General features: G+C 42.5%; 1 protein-coding gene across 2 annotated transcripts in view; it reads left to right on the forward strand.

Moving 5' to 3' along the window:
* Positions 1-18,323, forward strand: part of sema4c (sema domain, immunoglobulin domain (Ig), transmembrane domain (TM) and short cytoplasmic domain, (semaphorin) 4C) — a 94,406-nt gene extending 76,083 nt beyond the window's left edge. For both annotated transcript variants that reach the window (XM_038703488.1, XM_038703489.1), the window contains 8 exons: positions 2,611-2,786; positions 4,861-5,005; positions 5,567-5,780; positions 9,311-9,426; positions 11,978-12,135; positions 12,716-12,801; positions 13,042-15,588; positions 17,068-18,323. In XM_038703488.1, the coding sequence (XP_038559416.1) occupies positions 2,611-2,786; positions 4,861-5,005; positions 5,567-5,780; positions 9,311-9,426; positions 11,978-12,135; positions 12,716-12,801; positions 13,042-13,937 (1,791 nt within the window). In that variant the 3' untranslated portion in view covers positions 13,938-15,588; positions 17,068-18,323. The remainder of the gene's footprint in view (positions 1-2,610; positions 2,787-4,860; positions 5,006-5,566; positions 5,781-9,310; positions 9,427-11,977; positions 12,136-12,715; positions 12,802-13,041; positions 15,589-17,067) is intronic.
* The last annotated feature ends 1,310 nt before the right edge of the window (positions 18,324-19,633 follow it).

Raw genomic sequence — 19,633 nt, forward strand, 5'->3', positions numbered from 1 at the left:
CTCCAGCTGTTTTAGCAGCTGCTTCAGAGCATTTAAAAATGTCAGACAGTACTTGCTAACAGTTGTGGGTTTGCAGCCTTCAACAGGAGATGCCCATATAAGGAGGGAACCAGTAGAGCTGTTTAACGGCTAAATATATGTAAAGTAAGCAAATAAGCTTATAAGTCACACCTGGAACAGCCTGATGTTAATTACATAACAAAGTTAACAGACTGACGCTTTATTTTAAGGTCAGATCCGCTGACGCTTGCTCTACTTTTAGCTTGATTTTCACACAAGCTGCCATAAACAGAGAGCACACAGCACTGTTGTTTACGTAACTTAAATGTACCCTTTCTCAAGAGGGCTCAGGAGATAGCTTTGATTTTCTTTTTTTTAATCTATGAATCACTCAGTCTTTTATCTTGACTTGAGGACAGATAGCGTAAGGTGGTGTGCTGAACATGACAGAAACTTGAAACTACTAATACTGTGTAATGATAATGATATATAAAATATAATAATACCAGAATAAAGCACAAATAAAATAGCTGCTCTGCACTTTCATTTAAATAACAAGAACAACTGAATTTCAGCTCAGCACCAGTTAACTAACAAAGTGTCATGTGAAGACAATTACGCTGACATAGAGCTATTTAGTAATGAATGTATTCATTTGCTTAATGAATGGTCTCATTAGGATAACTGATTAGGTTTGATATACCACAGTGATTATAGACTGACATCAGATGTGCCTCTCGTTGTCACTCAGGGAGACTTTTTTTCTTTTTGACCTTTTAGTTAAGGGTTTCGTGTCATGTTCCAACCACATCATCTCAGTAACCTTAAAACTGAGGAACATGGAGACAGGTTGTTAACAGTCTTGGGACATGTGTGTAATTAAATGTACAATATATGCACTGTTTTATGGGAAGCACCCTTTAATGTCCGTGCTGTAATGAACAATAAAGCTCTTTGAATGAAATTAGAAACAGATGCTCACACATGATGTGTACTAGAGGGAGGAATAATTTAGCGCATCCTACTGATATTGCAGCAGAAGCAACAATGTCCATATCTCACTGCTGTAATATGAGCATTTGCATTTTTTAAATGAGGGTAATAGGAATGAGATGTCTCTGGCAGACATGCTTCTTTTGAGCCCATACAATACTATATAAAGGAAGTACTCATCAATTTATACAATGCAATGTTTATTGTATAATTGAACATTATGATTATACTGCATTTCAGTGGTCTAGATGCTCCAATAGCGTCTTTCCCAACATGGCAACAGTTCAGATACTATGTGGTACTATGTAGTTTTACTGCCCTCTTTGTGTCTGTTGCATGTCTGATAACACTGGCGTGGTAAGAAGTGTGATCTGTAGCCAGTGATGTCACGGTGCGCTGACCACACCATCTAGTACAAGTTAAAGAAAAACAAGGTTTTCAGCCGCTGTAGAGCAAAAGATGTTTTGGATACGTGCTGCAGTGTGTCGTGTGAGTGATGCAGCACAGTTTAAGATCTGTGCGTGCATTTGCCAGGCTGAAGTTCGCTGCATGAAATTTCAGGGGGAAAACTTTTGACATGTTTTAAATCATATAAAGAATAATCTGCTTTGATTTGTAATATCTGATATGTTTTTTGCCACAAAAGCAGCTTGATTGCCTCATTAGAAAGTTTACTTTATGAAACATCTATCAGTTAATGTGCACTTGAGGATAGGCCTGGACAATAAAACAATAACAATAATGATCACAATATAATTTTTTTCAATAACAATATAACAAATGTTCAATAAATATTCAGTAAATGTTTAATTATATTCACTTTAATCGTACACGAATGAGGACTGAAAAAAAGCTTTTACTTCATTTCATATTTGCTGACAAAGATTTTATTATAATTGTGTTGAATGTTCCACCTCAGACTTGTGAAGTGATCCACTGTTTGGCTTCAAGTGTTAAACATGAAGAAGAGTCTAAAATTAACCATCAGGTTTCTTCAACTTTCACTCAGAAGCAAAAATCAGAAATTACAATTTGATTCTTATGGTGATAATTATCGATATCGAAAGATATGAAACTTTTTAGCGTGATAACATTGTTGGCCGTATCGTCCAGCCTTAATATTGGCCCATGATTGGCATCCAAACTACAGTAGTTGTGATGTCACATAATCACACTGGTGAACTGGCCTTACACTGAGATTTAGAGGGTAAGTTATTTTATTGATCTTGTTGGCACAGCAGCACCAGGGAATGTAGTGCACAGAGTAAAAAGAAAGAAGAAAAAACAATAAAAGTAGAATCAGTAATCAATCAGAATCAAATGTATAAAATCTATACAATTTAAATGGAATCTATCAGCGGAGATGGGAGATGTTGGGAGATGTTGGGAGATGTTGGGAGATGTTGGGAGATGTTGGGAGATGTTGGGTTAACACAGAGAAACTTCCCCCTTCAACAGATGAATGTGCAGCACATGGATCCTTCTGCACAGTGAAGCTCAAACATCCAAGTGAAGCTAAACATATTTTTTAAATGGAGGGGGGCTTTAAAAAATCAAGATATAATTTAGTTGACCCATACCCTCCATTGACAAGACCTGATACGCCCTCTCTCTCAGGGTGATCTGGGTGGTACCAGGACCCTGCAGAAGAAGTGGACCACCTTCCAGAAAGCCCGGCTGGAGTGCTCCATCCCCGAGCGCCACGTCTCCTTCAACAACCTGAGGGCCGTCTTCACGCTGCCGGGTCAGGACTGGCGGGGAACCACCTTCTACGGTATCTTCCACGCCCAGTGGTGAGTGTTGCTGTCAGAGACATGTAACGAAAACTGCAGACATAGCTCAATTTCAGTATCATCCTCAAATAAATGTGAGTTAATTACTACGTGTGCGGTCAGGGCGAGGCACTACAACACAACATGTCAGATACTCTGCTTTTTATTAAAATCATGGGTCAGCCAGTCACTCTGATATGATGGCTGTAATTATGTACTTTGTGTGAGTAGATATTTACTGTGTAATTGGGCTTTTAATACAACAGGCCACTAAGTGACAGTAGTGTTATGAGTTAATTTGAGTGGATACAACTCAAGTGTGCTTGAATATGTTTTATTGGTTGTAGTAGTGATTTAACGTCACATGGACTTAATGGTGTTTCAGATGATAATGAACCCATTTGCCAAACAGAATCAGGTCCAAACATCAACAAGTAGATGACAAATTTTCATTAGAAGACCCGGGTTTTTGAAACACTGACTGGTGATTCAGTGTCATCAAATAATTTTATATTTTCCTTACATGTTATACCTTCCAATTTGAGTATCATGACCTAAAAGCTTTATTTCTTCTCAGGAGCAGAAATGTATCATAATATTGGTTATTGGCTTTTAGTTTTTAGCTTGATAAAAATAAATGTAGGACAAACTAAACGGTTCTGACATTTTTCCTGTGAAGTAGCAACAGAGAAAAGTGTGATAATTAAACTACAATCGGGTAATTAACAGGGTGTTGACAATAGTGACTTAGTTTTGATAAGTGACTGTGGTATTATTAGTGGAATAAAATTGGCATTTGTTGGACCATTACATAAATGTAATGTGTTAATGAGTTACTTATCAACAAAGACATAGGAGCGAGGGCAGGAGCTTTTCTTTGGGAGGAAAGTTGGAGACTTCATCCATCTCCGGCTAATGCTCTTTAATGTGAGTCTTTTGTGCTCTTCAGTAAGATATCATATCACAAAGTGAACCAGCTTTAAACTTCAAGCTTTGTTTCTTCATTCAGAGTTCTTACTGCAGCAAAAAAAAAAAATAAGCCCAACCCTTTTGCGCTGTGTGACTCACTGGGGATTCCTTAAAGCCCCCTGGCTTCAACAGAGATAACATTAAGATAATTGGACATTATGCAAATGATGACTCGGAGTTCAAGCCATAATCTCTCTGAATAGGCTAGCTCTTTAACTTGCTAAGACATCAGGGCTGTCCTTTGGTTTTGACGTTCACCTTATAAAACCCGTGGCACATTAACAGTGTTGTTCCGCACTGGAAAAGCACTGAATTCATGGATACATCATCTCATTTCCTGTTTACAGCTGCGGTACACACTCCGTGTAAAGCTAAGCTTGCAGCTAATGTACCTTGGCGAATGTAAATAACAATTAACTGCGATAAAAAACGGAAGAATCGGTATGGAATTTATTTGTTATGTTTTAGAGCACAAAGTTTTCACTATATGTACGTATCAATATGTCAACTGACTCCATTTCAGAGCTGAAAAATGTTTTCATTCCAGTGAATGAGCGTGGAAATCAAATAGATTTGTGAGATGAGGAGTAGAAGTTTAATTTAATGTGTGTGGGTCATGCATCAATACCCAATTTCAGTTTCACTTGGGGTCTAAAATTGGGTTGGAAAATGAAATTAAGATCCCAGACCCCCCGACCTTACCATCAAATGAAACGCATTTCCTGAGTCACAGCACCAACTGATTGATTTCAGGGCCCTATCAAGGAAGTCTATTACGTGTGCATCAATTTGTACATCAGTGTGCTTCGCCACAGAAAGAGCGGAGATGTGTCAACACATCCCATCATTTCAGCTCGCTCAGTAAAGGACAGTTTAGGCTGATTTCTGAAAATATCACATCTGCACACTCTGGAAGCCTCCTGTAAACATGTTCATTGGTAGTTCATATTCCATGCTTTTAACAGTTTCCCATATTCCATTCTGTATAGCAACTCACATTCTTGTTAGTCTGGCTTCACCTGTGCTGCATCCAGAAGCTACTTGCTACTGAAAAGTCACATTTTCCACAAGAGGATGACAGGAAGTCCGTCTCTCACTAATTCCTCGCCTTGCCGGCATGTTTCAGGGGTGACGTGGACGTGTCGGCAGTGTGCCAGTACCAGATCGGTGATGTGAAGAATGTGTTTGAAGGAGCCTACAAAGAGTACAGGGAGGCATCCCAAAGGTGGGGACGCTACACCGGTGCTGTCCCTGCTCCACGGCCTGGATCGGTAAGAGAGAAGTCCTGTACTGGCACATATGATATGATGTTTGGCAAATGAAAATATTTCAAGACAACTTAGCAGGAAGAGAGAGTATTATTCTAAAAATGTAGGGCTTTTGTGCACCGTTTTTTTTTTGTGAACTACTGCATCACAAAAGGAGAGCTCAGTGGGCAGAGGAGGGATAATGAAAGAGGGAGGGAAGGAAGTAGAAATGGGTGGCGTGGGGCGCTGTAGCACTGGAAGTGGAAAAAAAAAGAAAAGCTGGCACAACACAAAAACCTAAGAACGTAATGATCCAGGACGAAAGGAAAGGAAGCAGAGGAAGGGGTGTGATGGCAGGCGGAGGTGAGAGCGAGAGTGAAAGAAAGATGGAGGGAGAGTGGGAGGGAGGGCCGTCATCTCAGAGCCAACTAGCCATGCCAACCTGTGCCAGCTGCAGCTAAGAAGTTTCCTCCTCTTCCTCTTTCTCCTTCCTCTCACTCTTCCCTTCGTCCTTTTCCTCCATTCATTTCCTTCCTCTGTGTCCATTCCTGTCCCCCGTCTCTCCGTCCTCTGTCTGCGCTGCAGTGTATAACTAACTCAGACAGGGCGAACGGCTACAACACCTCCCTGCAGCTGCCTGACGGCACGCTCAACTTTGCCAAGAAGCACCCGCTGATGGAGGACAAAGCTCTGGCTCGCCCCCTGCTGCTAACCAAGGGCGTCAACTTCACGAGGCTGGCGGTGGACCGGGTTAGCGCCCTGGACCAGCGGGCTTACAACATGCTCTTCATCGGCACAGGTACAAATTACATGAGGGTTCCAAATATTGCTGCAAAAATGGTGCCACTGGTAGTTTTAGTTGAAAGTTTTTGGGCATTGGAATAAGCCAGTATAAGTCAAGCAGTGAATTCAGTGTTCCCACCCATCTTCAACTTCATTCATACTTCACATTTTAAACAAGTCACCATCGTTAGTACTCCATACTCAGTCATATTGGTTCAGCCTTTTCAGAAATCGCAGTTCAAGTTCCATGTTTACTTTGCTGCAAATTGCATGAAATGCGAACCTCTTGAGTCGACTCACACGTTAACTGTTTACAATGCGTACACTTCAACTGTCTTCAACTTCAAGGGGAATTTCAGCTTCACCTAAACTGATCATTTAAGTCCTTTCATCTCTTCCCCTTCAACTGACATCTCAACTGCTTTCAGCGTCCACACACAACTTTAAATTACATTTCAACTAAATGATTCTCTTCTACTGACCACTCAAGTTGTCCAACTTGTATTTCAGTGGCTGTCAGTGCTTTCAGTTCATACCAACTGACATTTCAACTACTCACAGTGCACACACCTAAACTCTCTGGTGTCTCAACTTGTGAATGAAATTTTGATTGCTTTCATCGTTTACAGTCCAACTACTCTAAGTGCTTACATATAAAGTGACGATCCGACTGCCTACTGTGCTTACAATAAAAAATGCTTTCACCGACTGATTTAAACTACTTTCAGCTCTTCTACTTATTTAAGTACTTCAGCTTAAGCAGCAGCTCCCATTCAACCTCTCAGATGCAACCACTTAACTCTTTAAGACATTTGTGTTTACAGTGTTAGAACTTGTCAACATAAACCAGCGCACTTAAATTCTGTTCAGATACAATTTCACCTTTTCAAGTTACCTGTCTAAGTTGTCGGGGTCAAAATGACAACAGCTTCTTACAATACAATGCAGGCAAAGAGAGATCGCCACAGTCTACAGCTTTTAAAATGAACAAACATCACCTTTATGACAAGCAAAGGCAAAGCTACTATTTTTGCAGGGTGGATTGCCTTGTACAGTATATAGTGTTCCTATCACCCACCTCCTGTGTGTTCTCTCAATGTGGCAGTAAAAATGCATCCTAGGCACTAGGTTTCTTCATATTGTCCTGTTCCTGCACTGCGGTTGGGTTTGTGTGTGTGTGTGTGTGTGTGTGTGTGTGCGCTGAAGGGAGTTGCACACAGTATTTGTTGAAGAGATGAGAGCTTACAGGCCATGGCAGCAGACAGGGACAGGTACTGGCATTAGGTATGGTGGCACAAAACAACATACCATCTGGCCAGACTTCAGCTGGGTTTCAATTAAGGACTTGATTTGCATGCCGAGATCCATCTTCATGCATCAAAGGAAACGTCTACGTATGCGCGACTTAATTAATATCTCCAGTCAGGAGCCGTCAGGCCCATATGCAGGTGTCCTGTTTTGGCACGTATCTGAAGTCAGTCCACCCTCCCAGAGTGTTAATCTTGAATAACACAAATCTGTCAGTGGATTTCAGGGAATGTGAATTTGAATGCAGCCCATCTCGTGAATGGAGAGAGACTCGACTACTTACCATTCAGATCACTGCAGCGGCAGAGTGACTGTGGCAGCTGACAGTGTGACAACAGCGGACTCAGGGTTTCTCTGCTGGCATGCAGGGAGGCCAACCCCGGACACACACATGGACACACCAACACACACATGGGCACAGACACAAGGGTAACACACTCACAAATTGTTATACACAATCACACACACGCAGACACACACTCCCACTCCCTGAGCCAAGTGCAGTCATTCCCGCTTGTCGTGCTTCACAGCACAAACTCAACAGGGCCCTTGGCAGACGTGCGCTCATAGTGCCAATTGGGCTGCGGGCTTGATTAGCTATTAGCTGCAGCATAGCGACAGCTGATGTGAAAAGAGAGAGAGGGAGCGCTCGTTTAGACTGTTTTTCAGAGAAAAAAAAAAAGGCTACAGGATTGAGGGATTAGCCGACACTGGTCCCTGACGCCGTGAGAGGCGAGTGTGATGATATGCCTGTGTGTGTGTGTGTGTGTGTGTGTGTGTGCATGTATTTCCTTCTCTCAAGCCTCCCGTTGGCTGGCGGGTTAGCTTTTCATATTATCCGTGACAGTCTCTTAATCGAGAGGACCACACAAGAAAGCACATGTCAGCATATAGTACTATTCCATCCATAGATAGACACACACACACACACACACACACACATCAAGGTCACCCCACCAGCTGTGCCTGAAACACCTTTCATCACAGGGGATCTAAACTTGCTCACAATGCCCTACATGAAAGCAGCACAGGATCTCCCCTTCATCCGCCTCCAGCGTACGCTCCCCACACACCGCTTGAAAAAGTTTTCGTATGTCTCTGATATTATTACCGAAGGTCTCAAAAGGCCAGGAACAGCATCTCGACTCCTTCAAATTCACCTTTAGATAGTTTCTTGCTGAGCTGGACTCTGTAATGCAGCTGTGAGTTCTGGCAGGAGGAGTTGTTTTCTTTTTCGTTTGCAGGGTAGCGTGACATTTCAGTGCAGCTGGCGTTCAAGTTTCACAAATTGAAGTTGATGAAAGTTGCAGACAACTTGATGACACCGTAGATTCATGCGTTTGTGATCATGCATGTGACCAACTTTTTCTGCAGAGAGTACTTTCTTGTTATTTAATAGACCTTTTTTTCACAGCAGAGATATTTACATCATTAAAGGAAAAGGACAAGCCTAATTAATAACATTAATTAACACTCTTCCAGCTCCAGGGCCTTGCTATTTGCAGACTGGCTCTCTGGCAGTGGAGCACCCCAAATATCATTAATGTCAGTACTTTCACCTGCTGTGACAAGTCCAAATGAAGCATTAAAGCTTAAAAGTGCCGTTACCTTAGGTTAATTTTTGTCCAGCTAGCAACTTGAACTCATTTGAGGAGCGGAGCAACACAGTCAGAATGTTTTTTGGCCCTCAGTATAGTTTTTTTGAACAGCAGCTAAAGAAAGAAGATGGTAGCACACAGCTTGTGTTTTAATATTTAAAAATAGTTTGGCATCAAAGGGCTGTGTTTGCATATTATATCTCACCATTCATATTTAAATGAACTTCTATGCAGTCACAGTTGTGTGTTTGTGAATTTATTAGTGTATCATTAATATTAAAGTGAAACACGGTGCAGTCACAGGTGCTTGTTTACAGATCATTAATATTTAAATTGACTGGTATGCGTGTGTGCGGGTACATTTATGATATCACATCTTTATTATTCAAATGAACTGGTGTGCAGTCACAGGTGTGTGTGTGTGTGTTTATTATATTTTTAATAGCATATCAATGATATTTAAATGAGCTGTCAAATCGGGAGCCGAGTGCTGTTTGAAAATATATGTTTTTATGCATGCCATAAAAAAAACTGCTCCGAGGGAATGAAGAAAGTATATTGCACTGAAGTGAACTTTGAATGAAAAGTTTGACTAAACAGATTAGAAGTGAGCTGAATCTTCCTCCCCTGTGTGCTGCAGCGGAGGGCTGGCTGCGGAGGGTGGTGATCCTGGGCACCGAGACCCACGTGATAGAGGAGATCCAGCTGTTTGAGGCAGCCCAGCCTGTGGACAGCCTGACCATCTCCCACTCCAAGGTAAGGAAAAGAAGAGGGGATGTCTCTCAGTTATTCACAGAAAGTAGCACGAGAAAACAGTCCTGTGGCTCTGGAGGAGCTTTGTCGAGTCTGAGAAAATATGATCTGATGATGTCAGCACGGTTAGCTTGACCTGGCTGTGAAGGCTTTGACCATCTCACCAGGTCAAAAGGCAAAAATATTTCTAGATGACCGGAACGGCCGTACTCAAAAGCAGGGTGAAAAGCTGGCCACCAGGGCACCCAGGGTTTAAGATGCCGTGCATGAGCTGTAATGCCGCTGGTTCAAGTCCAGCCGGCAACCTTTGTCATCTTTCTCTGCTATCTTAAAAAGACATAAAATACCCCAAAATGTCACAGAGGCGTGAAAATAATTTTTGGTTTTAACACATGAAAAGTGACTGATGTGGTTGTGTAAAGCAGTGTTTCCCAACCTTTTTTGTCTGTCGTAACCCCCACAGCCCCATCAGGTGTTCCTAAATACCCCTTTATCATGGATGGGATGGCTTTATCGTGTTGTTCGATGGTGTTTTTTTGTAGTTTCAAATGACAGAAACTGGATGTTTCGGCCATTTACAGTATCTTTACTTTTAGGGTTTTGTGGTCTTTTTCTAGTCTTTCTGCAGTCTGTTGATTCAGGTTGGTGGCAAGCGGAGGCATGTCTTGACCACCATTTGTAATCCTACTTGTGTGTTGACAAATATGTGGATATATATATTATCAAATCAGTGTATCTCCATGTACCCCCTGGTAACCCCAGAAGTACCCCTTAGGGTGCAAGTACCCCTGGTTGGGAATCACTGGTGTAAAGAATGAAAGAATAGCTTGAGAGAGAAGTTAAAATCCTGCGTACTTGCTCGCCAGCTTAAAGTGGGCATTGGTTGTCACATTTTCAGTTTCAGAAAGTGACAGAATTTGTTGGATGCGAGGGTGTGGAGTGGAGTCGCTGAAGTGCCAGCAATCATTTTTTTTATTTGAAATGTTCAAACTGAATATTGCATGCAAATTGTATTTCACAGATTGAAATTGAATTTAACGTGTATTGCTTTTTGAGTTTTCAAATTCAGTTTCTCCAAATTTTGTTTCAACTCAGAGGCACTCATCCAGGTCCGGGGGACTCTAGACTAGAAGAGAAGAGAGACTACACAACCCCGCTAATAACCTGCATACCCAGAAAGCCTTGCGGTCTGAAGAAGTCTTTTAAAAGGAGTTGGACTCAATCGTAGCTCTTCTGTTCCCCCGGATGAGTTGAAGCTGAATTTTGAGCAACTGAATTTGTAACTTGTAGCAATGTGAGAATTCAGTTTCAAACCATTAGATTAATTTCAATCTGTGAAGCTGTGAACATTTTGCACACAATAATTAGTTTGAATATTTCAAATTCAATACTATTAAACTCGCATTCAGTTTGTTCTGGCATTAAAATATGCGCCACAGTAACCCTTTATGAAGCATCACTTAGTTCTAATTAAAATTCTCATCTGATAGTCTGAAAGATTCAAGACATAAAGGGACGTCTTTGTTTCAAGTCTTGTGTTGACATTTCCGTTTATTCATCTCTGTCTGGGTACATTTTTGTTAAAAACATCTCAAGAGACCAGATTCAATTCAACAAATTGAGACAGAAGGGATTTTAATAAGCAGAAGATGACGGAAAGAAGAAAGCACCTCTTCTTTTATCTTTTGTTTCATCATTGGAGTTTGAGCTTCCAGCTGCTCCTAGATGTTTTGTTTCCTGTCTTTTTGAGAGATGAGAAATCTTTATGGTCTGTCAGGAGGAAAAGATGCTGTCCTGCCCGGCCAGCACATCTAACGGTACCTCTGGACTTCCTCTGATCATATCCTTCGAAAGCATAGTTTAGGTTCCATTAGCTTGCTTTGCTGTTGCATCACTTGTTCATTGGTATTCATGCGATAACAGCGGGACTTTGTCTTCTGCTGATGTGTTAACACCCTTTTTTGCCAGACACTTACAATCATAGATCCCTTGACATCAGACGGGCAGTCAGCACGGTGGCGTTGGCCCGGTACCACTCAGCAGATGTTTTTATCAACACTGCCCTTTTTCAGATCAAGTGTCGCCTCATGAATCTAAAACCCTCCTCACAATAACAGTAATTACGATCCTCCACCACAGCGGGGAATTGAACTTCTGGCCCTGCTGTTTTCTCAGTCTCCCCGCCCTGTCAGCTGAGCCCGTGTCCCCCTGGCTCTACAATGGCGTGACCGCCGATCGATGTAGTTTTGACAGGGCGCTCCCAGCACCAAAGCCCACTGCTTATCTCATTAATGCCGGCTTAGCGGCAACCAGACATTTTTTAACAGCTTTTTGCGAAAAGAGCGCAACCCAGATTGGATTGGAAGAGGGTCGGGGGGGGTTGGGTGTTATTGTAATTGAGAGTGATTATCCCATTATCTCCTCCAACCCCTAACTGAGTCACTCTTTCTGTTTATCTTTCTTCTTGCTTTTCATCTCTCTCTGGTTTCTGTCTCCGGGTGATGGCTGGATCTGCTCTTTGTCTTCTGCTTCTACTCTCTGGGTTTCTCTGCAGAAGTACTTGTACATCGGCTCTCGTTCGGAGGTTCTCCAGCTGCCCTTGGCCAACTGCAGCCGCTATCATTCTCAGCCAGACTGTCTGCTCGCCCGGGACCCCTACTGCGCTTGGGACAGCGAGGGTCGGGCCTGTGTCCGCATCGACCTCCACCGCGGGTGAGACGACTACCTATGTGCACCCATGCATTCATACCGTAAACAGAAGAAGAAGCTGCTCATGGGAAAGCCTATGAAACCGTATTTAGACATTATTATGTGTCCCTTAAACTCTATATTGACATCCATACTAATGGATATAAGCAGCTCCTTGCAGAATAGTGAAGCAGGTTTCATTGCAGGTTTTACAGACTTTCATCCTGAAGCTGTGGAGTAAAACTCTCCTGCTTTACATGCTTTGTTTTCCCTAGTCAGCCTGGTGAAACAAGCATCACCATAAAATATTAATATTACACGCTGTGGTCAGAGAAGAACCTCGTGCATGTCAGAAAATTAATAAAATTTACTATATCTAAATTGTAATAAAAGGCAGATATGCTGTATTTGTAGCTACAATTTTGAAATTGTCTTGCAAAAGTCTAAAGTTGTTTTGATGTGTTTTCTAAAGATTCAGGTTATTATTATTATTATTATTACACAGCAGATTGCACTGACACATACTGGATACAATGCTGTCTGTACTACTCTGTGGGGGACCATCATTAATCTTCCGCTCTGCTTTCTGCCCTTTCCCCTCCAGGTCCACCTCCTCTCTGTCACAGGACCTCATGCTGGAAAGGTTCAGCTGGGGAAAACCCAAGATCGATAAGCCCTTCCAAAGCCCTGGTGAGTGTGGGGCCAGACCTCAGTAGTGGCCCCTTGTGGGAATTGTCTGTCAGTGCAGGAAAGAGAATGGACTTGAGCTGGACTGAGTGAATACATTTGGATTGAGCTGAATAAAATTGAGTTAAGCAGAAGGGAGCTGCCTGCTGTAGAATATGATTTGAAATGTTTATAGACGCCACTTAACCTCCTGTCCTTTCTGCTTTTCCCTCCACCCCCGACTCTTCCCGTGTTCCTCTGCAGAGCACTCCCGTCTGAGGAACGTGACAGTGGTGGTGGGGTCTGACATGGTGCTGCCTTGCCATCTGGTCTCCAACCTGGCTCAACCCTACTGGATTCTTAATGACCGTGAGCTCCCGCTGGGTGACCCCGAGGCGGGAGGGCCACGCTTCGACCGTACCCTCAAGGCTCTCGTTGTCCCCAATGCGGGCCAGATGCAAGCAGGCCGCTATATCTGCTACTCTGAGGAGCAGGGGGTCAAGTTCCAGACCGAGCGCTACCAGGTGGCCGTAGTTGCCAGTGCTCCGGTCTTCATGGAGGCCCGGGCTCCAGACAGCAGCATGGGGCTGTTCTGGGTGCTGGTCATCACCCTTGGAGCGGCGTGCCTGCTGCTCCTTGTGGCAGCTCTTTACCTGCGCAGGAGGCTGAAGCTGGCGCTGGGAAAGGGAGCCGACATGAAGCCTCTTGAGAGCACCTTGGTCTACCCGATCACTCTGCCCAAGGAGCCCCCCACCTTTGTGCCCAGCAAGATGCCCAGCGATGAGGACCGCTTCTGGGAGACAGGCGCTAACTACTACTACTCAGACGGCTCGCTGAAAATCGTTCCCGGTCACGCCCTGGGGCCCAGCAGCGTCAGCAGCACGGCGTCACCCAGCGCCATTCCGGGCCAGCCCATCCATTCCCCCAGCCGTCTCAGCCTCACCAATATCCGAGGCTCCGGTAGCAATGGCTACATCCGCCTCAACCTGAGCACAGCGGGGGAGGAGAGGGCTAGCGCGGCTGGCGCTGGGGGCGGCGGGCTGGGAGGCCTGGGCATGGGCGGGAACGACTACTCCAGCCCCTTCAAGGAAGAGCTGAGACGCACTCTGCAGCAGAGAAGCGTGCTGCCCGACGCCAACCCCGAGGAGTCGTCCGTCTAGGCCTGTCCTCCTCCGTCTGCATTCCCTGAGTTGGAAAAACAAAACAACCAACCTACCTCCCTCCTTTTGAGGATGCCTGCTCTCTCTCTCTCTCTTTCAGTGACACGCTGTCAATTCCCCATGCTCCCTGTCTCTCGCTCTGCCAATGCCTGTTTGGCTCACTGTAGACATTTATAGCACACAGCATGTTGAATATACACACTCGTACACCGTGTTCACCACCATCCTGTTATTATTGTGTTCTGGGCAACATGCAGTCATGATTGTGGCTTTTTCTTCTTCCACTGTGCAATCGCCACTTGTGTAAATTGTGTATTTAAAAAGGCTGAACGCAGAGGAGAAGACCTCGAGCAATCAAACAAATGGTGTTAGATTTTCTCGGAAGGGCACATTTCTTTTACGTTGAGTGGACCAAGCGAGGCTTTTAGACCCTGTGCTGAAACCAGCTGATGAACGGCAAGTGCAACTGACTGGAAATACTGAACTGATTCTCTGTCCTCCTGTTCCTTTGAGACTTCTTCAGCCTACTGCACTTAAAAACTGGAAGCACGTCTTCCCTTTTTGTATTTGTGAGCCAAGAGTGTGAGAGTGGTATAAAAAGACTAATTAATCTCGAAGCAAGGCGACAATCATGTCCCCGTAGCAGGAGCTCTGCGTGGGACCGGGAGGAGAGGAGGGAGAGAGCGAGAGACAAAAAGAGAGGAAATTAAATGAAAAATGAAGTGAATTGGAGTGAAAGACACAAGGGGGTTTTAAATGAAGGACAATCTCTCAAGACTTTCTCTTCTAAATTTGTATTTTTTCCCCCCCTCCACGTTGTATTTACCCCTGGAGAAACCCCTCGATCCCTTCCACTATAATTTGTTGTGCTGGTTGGTTTGAATTAAGACATTTCTTGTTGTTCTTTTCCTACTTCTACAGTGTTCAAACGGTCATCAAGTGACAAATGGCTCCCGTCTGTGAATGACAATGTCAGGGCAAGTGCATCCGTTCCTCGCTCAGCCCTGCACGGTGACCTTCAAACGCACCTTCAAGTCCAATATACTCCAAGTGCACTCCAAATGACATTTACTAGAGTCACAGCGTGTGTAGATACGTGTTTTGGTAGAGCCTTTTTCTCTTTTTTGTGAGACGTTTGTTCATCTCTTTGGAAAGAAGAGGCGATTTGCATTCAGCTCTTAGCAGCGGAACAATAACTGCACACTTAATTCCAAATTGAAGCTGACGTGAAGACATTAGGCATGGAGAATGTAGTTGAACCCTCACTGTTGCGACCGCTGTGGATGTCTCAATAAGTGCTTTATATCTTATGTGTTTGGTGAGGGTGGTAAGTTGTACTGCCAAGAAGGAAACTACCCCTCCCACACACACACACACACACACACACACACAAACGCTCTGAATGCCAACCATCCTGGAATACAGCGTGTTTGTGACGCACCCTTAAACCCCATGACACCCCTCCCTCTTACCGATGCCCAGAGACTGACCCGGGGCTACTGTGGACTCATACAGAGGAAGAGCACTGTTCAACACTCCTACACAAAAAGAACACACACAGTGTTGATGGAATAATGGACAGACAGACTGATTGCTGCTGTGCTGACAAACTGCTGGCTGCAGGCGGGAAGCAGTCATGAACCAGTGAAAGGTATTGTTCCACTTAATTAAATTCATGCAAACAGATTTAAGCAAAGTCCTAACCTTTAAACGATTTCCAATTTGGCTTTTCAGCAGCTCAGTGTTAAGAATGAGTTAGTTTATATTTGTGGCTTATCTTGCTGTCCCTCTGCTCAACAGATTACTTATAAACATAATTAAACATTTTGGGAAATACACTTACCTGCTTTCTTGCTGAGACTAAGATGAGAAGGTCGATACTGCTCTTATGTCTGTCGGTTAAATATGAAGCTACAGCCATGAGACAGTTTAGCTAAACCAAGTGTCAAAACAAGACGTCACTGTTACCAGTCAAAACATAAACCCCACATCAAACTGCAATTTGTTGTTTTACACTGAGGTCTCTGTGCGGATTTAACAAAGGATGATTAGTGAGCTTTAGAGGTGCTGGCAGGTGGGGTTGAAGCCAGGCAAGCTGTTTCCCCTCTCGTCAGTCTTATTCTAAGCTAACTATCTCCTGGCTCCAGCTCCAGATTTAGAGGACAGGCACGTGAGTGGTATCAATCTTACCACCCAACTCCCTGCAAATAATAGTATTTCCCAAAACGTCTAACTTCATTTAAATAAAAATGATCATTGCTTGGCAACTGTGTCTATTGCTTTAAGGTAACACACCACTTAAGCTACTTGCACAGACTAGCATTAACAGTTAGAAGACTGATATTAGCATGAAAATACAAAGTGGTATTATAGCTATTTATATATGCATTGCATATGCTTGAAAAATTAAGTAACATAAACTCAGTATGGCTAATGTAGCCTGGGTTGTTTTTAGAGCTATTTCAAATCAGAATGTATTTGTTAAGCTGAATGCCGCTAGGCTGCAGACCCTTAGTCTTGTCATATTCTGCACAATTTGACCAGTCACCTTCTCATCAGAAGCTGTCCTTGTGCGTGCCTTTATTAAAGTCTAGGGACAGGTGCATCAGAAAAGGTGCCTTCCTGGCAGAAGATAAGGATCCTCACTGCCCGAAGCCTGTGACTAGAACAGTTTATTAAAAAGAAAACGTTTCAATCTGACAAGGATCAAAATAAGATGACCTAAGGAAGACCTCTGTCAGACGGAAACGGCTGTTTAATAACAGTGTTCTTCTTGCAGGATTCAGACAGTATGCAGGACCTTTTCATCAAGCATACCACAGTTTATTTTACAGTTGCTGCAAATTCTCGTACACTCCTTTTATATTATATTATTTTATAGTCACCTACAATTATTCAGTAAGGTATAATGAAGTGTTAGCATGAAGTACCAGACTAAATGATGTAATCCACCAACAGGACGATCTGCACAAAATGTGATATTTTCCATGGTGATGCAATGATGGCCTAAAAAATATGACCTACTTTCTGATCTAATTTCAAGGAAACTTTGAAATACAGCAAACACTTCATAAGTTTGCTGCTACTAACTTCACATTGTTTTGTCCTCTTTCTGTGCTTTGTCCATCAGGGGCGGCTTTTGTTTTTGGGACGTGTCTGTCGGGACCAGAGGAGCACAGCGAGAAGGAAGGGGAGGACAAAAATACCTTGTTTTGCCCCACTGTGTACAGAGTGCTGGGACAGATGTAGAATATCGAAGTGATCCCAAGGTTGAAGAGGTACTCGGCCATCAGCACTCCATCCTAGTGTTGCATGATCCTCTGCAAGTGGACTGTCCATCTTTGATATGATCATCCTTGTACAAGTGCATCATTTTGATCTGTCATTTTTGGACTTTTACAAACACTAATATTGTGGAACACTAATGCTCTCTTTAAAAAAAAAAAAAAAACATGTCTGGTTTTATGGTTCAAGGGTTGTACAGGAACTCATGGCTGCGTTTCAACATGTTTACTTTTTCTGTGCCTCTTCACCTTTTTGGAAAAGCCAAAGTAGACTGCATTTTCTTTTTAATTACTTAAATTAATTTTATTTGATTCCAGATCGATATTTAAGTCTCAGCAGTCCGTCCACTTTGCTACTTTGAGCTGATGTCTGCAACCTTTTGCATATTTTATCTTCAAATTGCAAATTTTCCCTCAAGCGAAATGCAAAAAAAAAAAAAAAAAAATGGCTTGAGGCTGATGGACTTCCTGTTTTCTTCCTGTTTATATGTCAGTAGTGATCTGCTGGACCCAATTCGTTATCCTCTCACTTTATAAAAAGGCTGAATTATGTACCAAAACCTTTTATCCATTATTTAATTTGTCAGCCCCTAAAAACCAAATAAGTATCTGTTAATTCAAAGCAGATCAGTGATAGAATGTGTCCGCTTTATGTTAATTCTGTGAGGCAAATAGTTCAAACATATTTTTAGCTTTTTACACTGGTACTCGGTTATGTCTTAATATATTTCCCCTGCACAATTAGGCTTTTCTTTTATAACATGTTGCAAAACTAAAAAGATAAAGGAATACAGGTCTGAAGCTTAAAAAAAATGCATGTGCAATTTCTTCAGTTCTTACACATTTGCTCATAATATTTTCTCTCACACAACAAGGCTTTAAGTTCTGCTTTTTTCTCAAATTATTATTCTGTTACTGCCCCGCTTTTATTTTGCCCCGTTTTTTGCTTGTCTGTTATTGATCTTTTATTTTGTTTGTTTTTAAAATATGTTAAGTAACTTATTTCACTTGTAAAAACATGTTGATATTTATTATCATTGTACATATGTCCTTATTTTTTATATGTGTATATATACACAAATAAAAATAGAGATATACTCGAGGTGTGTGAGTTTGTTTGTTCAAGAGGACCAAAGTAATACCTCAACTCAGTGGATTATTGTCACCATGAGAGCTTTATTTTTGAGTGAGCAAATCAAGGGACTCGATGCTTTTATGGCATTGGAAGCGGATGAGAGCTGCCATATATGACACTTACTAGCCTACAATATGAAAATGAACTAATTAGATTCCTTTATATGTTTTCAGTGGGATGCTGCAAAACTCCAAAAGCACGCATCTAGGCTACATGAGTGCAGAATACTGTTCTCTCTCTCTATAAACCATACAACTCTCTGTTCAGGCAGCAAACAGGAGCCACAAAGTAAGTTAGGAATATTATTAATGTATAATATTGATATCATAGAAGATGCAAAACACTATCGAGCAAAGAAAGCTTCCTAAAAGTTAATTATAGAGCACCACAGACTCTCCAGACACTTTTAAATATTACAGGCAAATAGTAAAAGATGAACAGGTTCCTCCTGAGAAGTGGTACATAGAAATTCTTGCAGGCAGCGCAAACAGTATATGATTGTTGTGGCTCTGAGGGAGTTTTGTCAAGTATGAGAAAACAACCCAGATGATGCCTTAGTGATGTCATCAGAGTTATGGTCTTGGGAGACTACTCATTTAAAATAGAAAGCAGGCATTACAAACTAGAGGCAAAGAGTGGGTGTTTACAGAGGGTCTAACAAAAAGAGCTATTGGGTTGCGTTATGGCAGTGGTTCTCAAACTGGTAAACGGGTCCCCCTGGGGGGGAATAGTGCCACTGCAGGGGGGGCATGGACGTTGAGCTGACCCAAAGTTGCACGAATGTGATTCATGTGGTGGCATGAATAACAAAAAGGGGGCTCTGGTGCAAGCAAGGATATTTTTATAACCTGGATCTTTTGATCCAATCACCTGTGTTGTTAATGATTGATAGAAATGATGGGGGTTTTAACTTTTTTTCAGATTTTAAAGGGGGGCCTGACTGAAAAGGTTTAAGAACCACTGCATTATGGGAATAATATGCAGTGGATTTGAAGGCATTCACAAAGGGGTCAAAGTCGGGATGTGTCAGCTTCTGCTGGCTCGATTTTGACCATTCATTTTAAAATCTGTCTCTTTGGATGTGCAACGCTAAATCACTGGATTAGTCCTTTAACACGTATTTAGGAAGGGACATGTACGTAAATATTAATTGGTGTTTGTATATTTTAAGTGATTTAAACCAGTGATTTGCACCAGGGGTACTTGTACCTCAGGGGGTACTTATGGGACAGAATATGTGATTCCACATATTTGTGTTTAGGAGGGAAATAAACACA

Source organism: Micropterus salmoides, unplaced genomic scaffold (genome assembly GCF_014851395.1).
Source record: "Micropterus salmoides isolate LMB-PRFRI ecotype aquatic unplaced genomic scaffold, ASM1485139v1 Ms_hic_scaffold_7, whole genome shotgun sequence".
Lineage (NCBI taxonomy): Eukaryota > Metazoa > Chordata > Actinopteri > Centrarchiformes > Centrarchidae > Micropterus > Micropterus salmoides.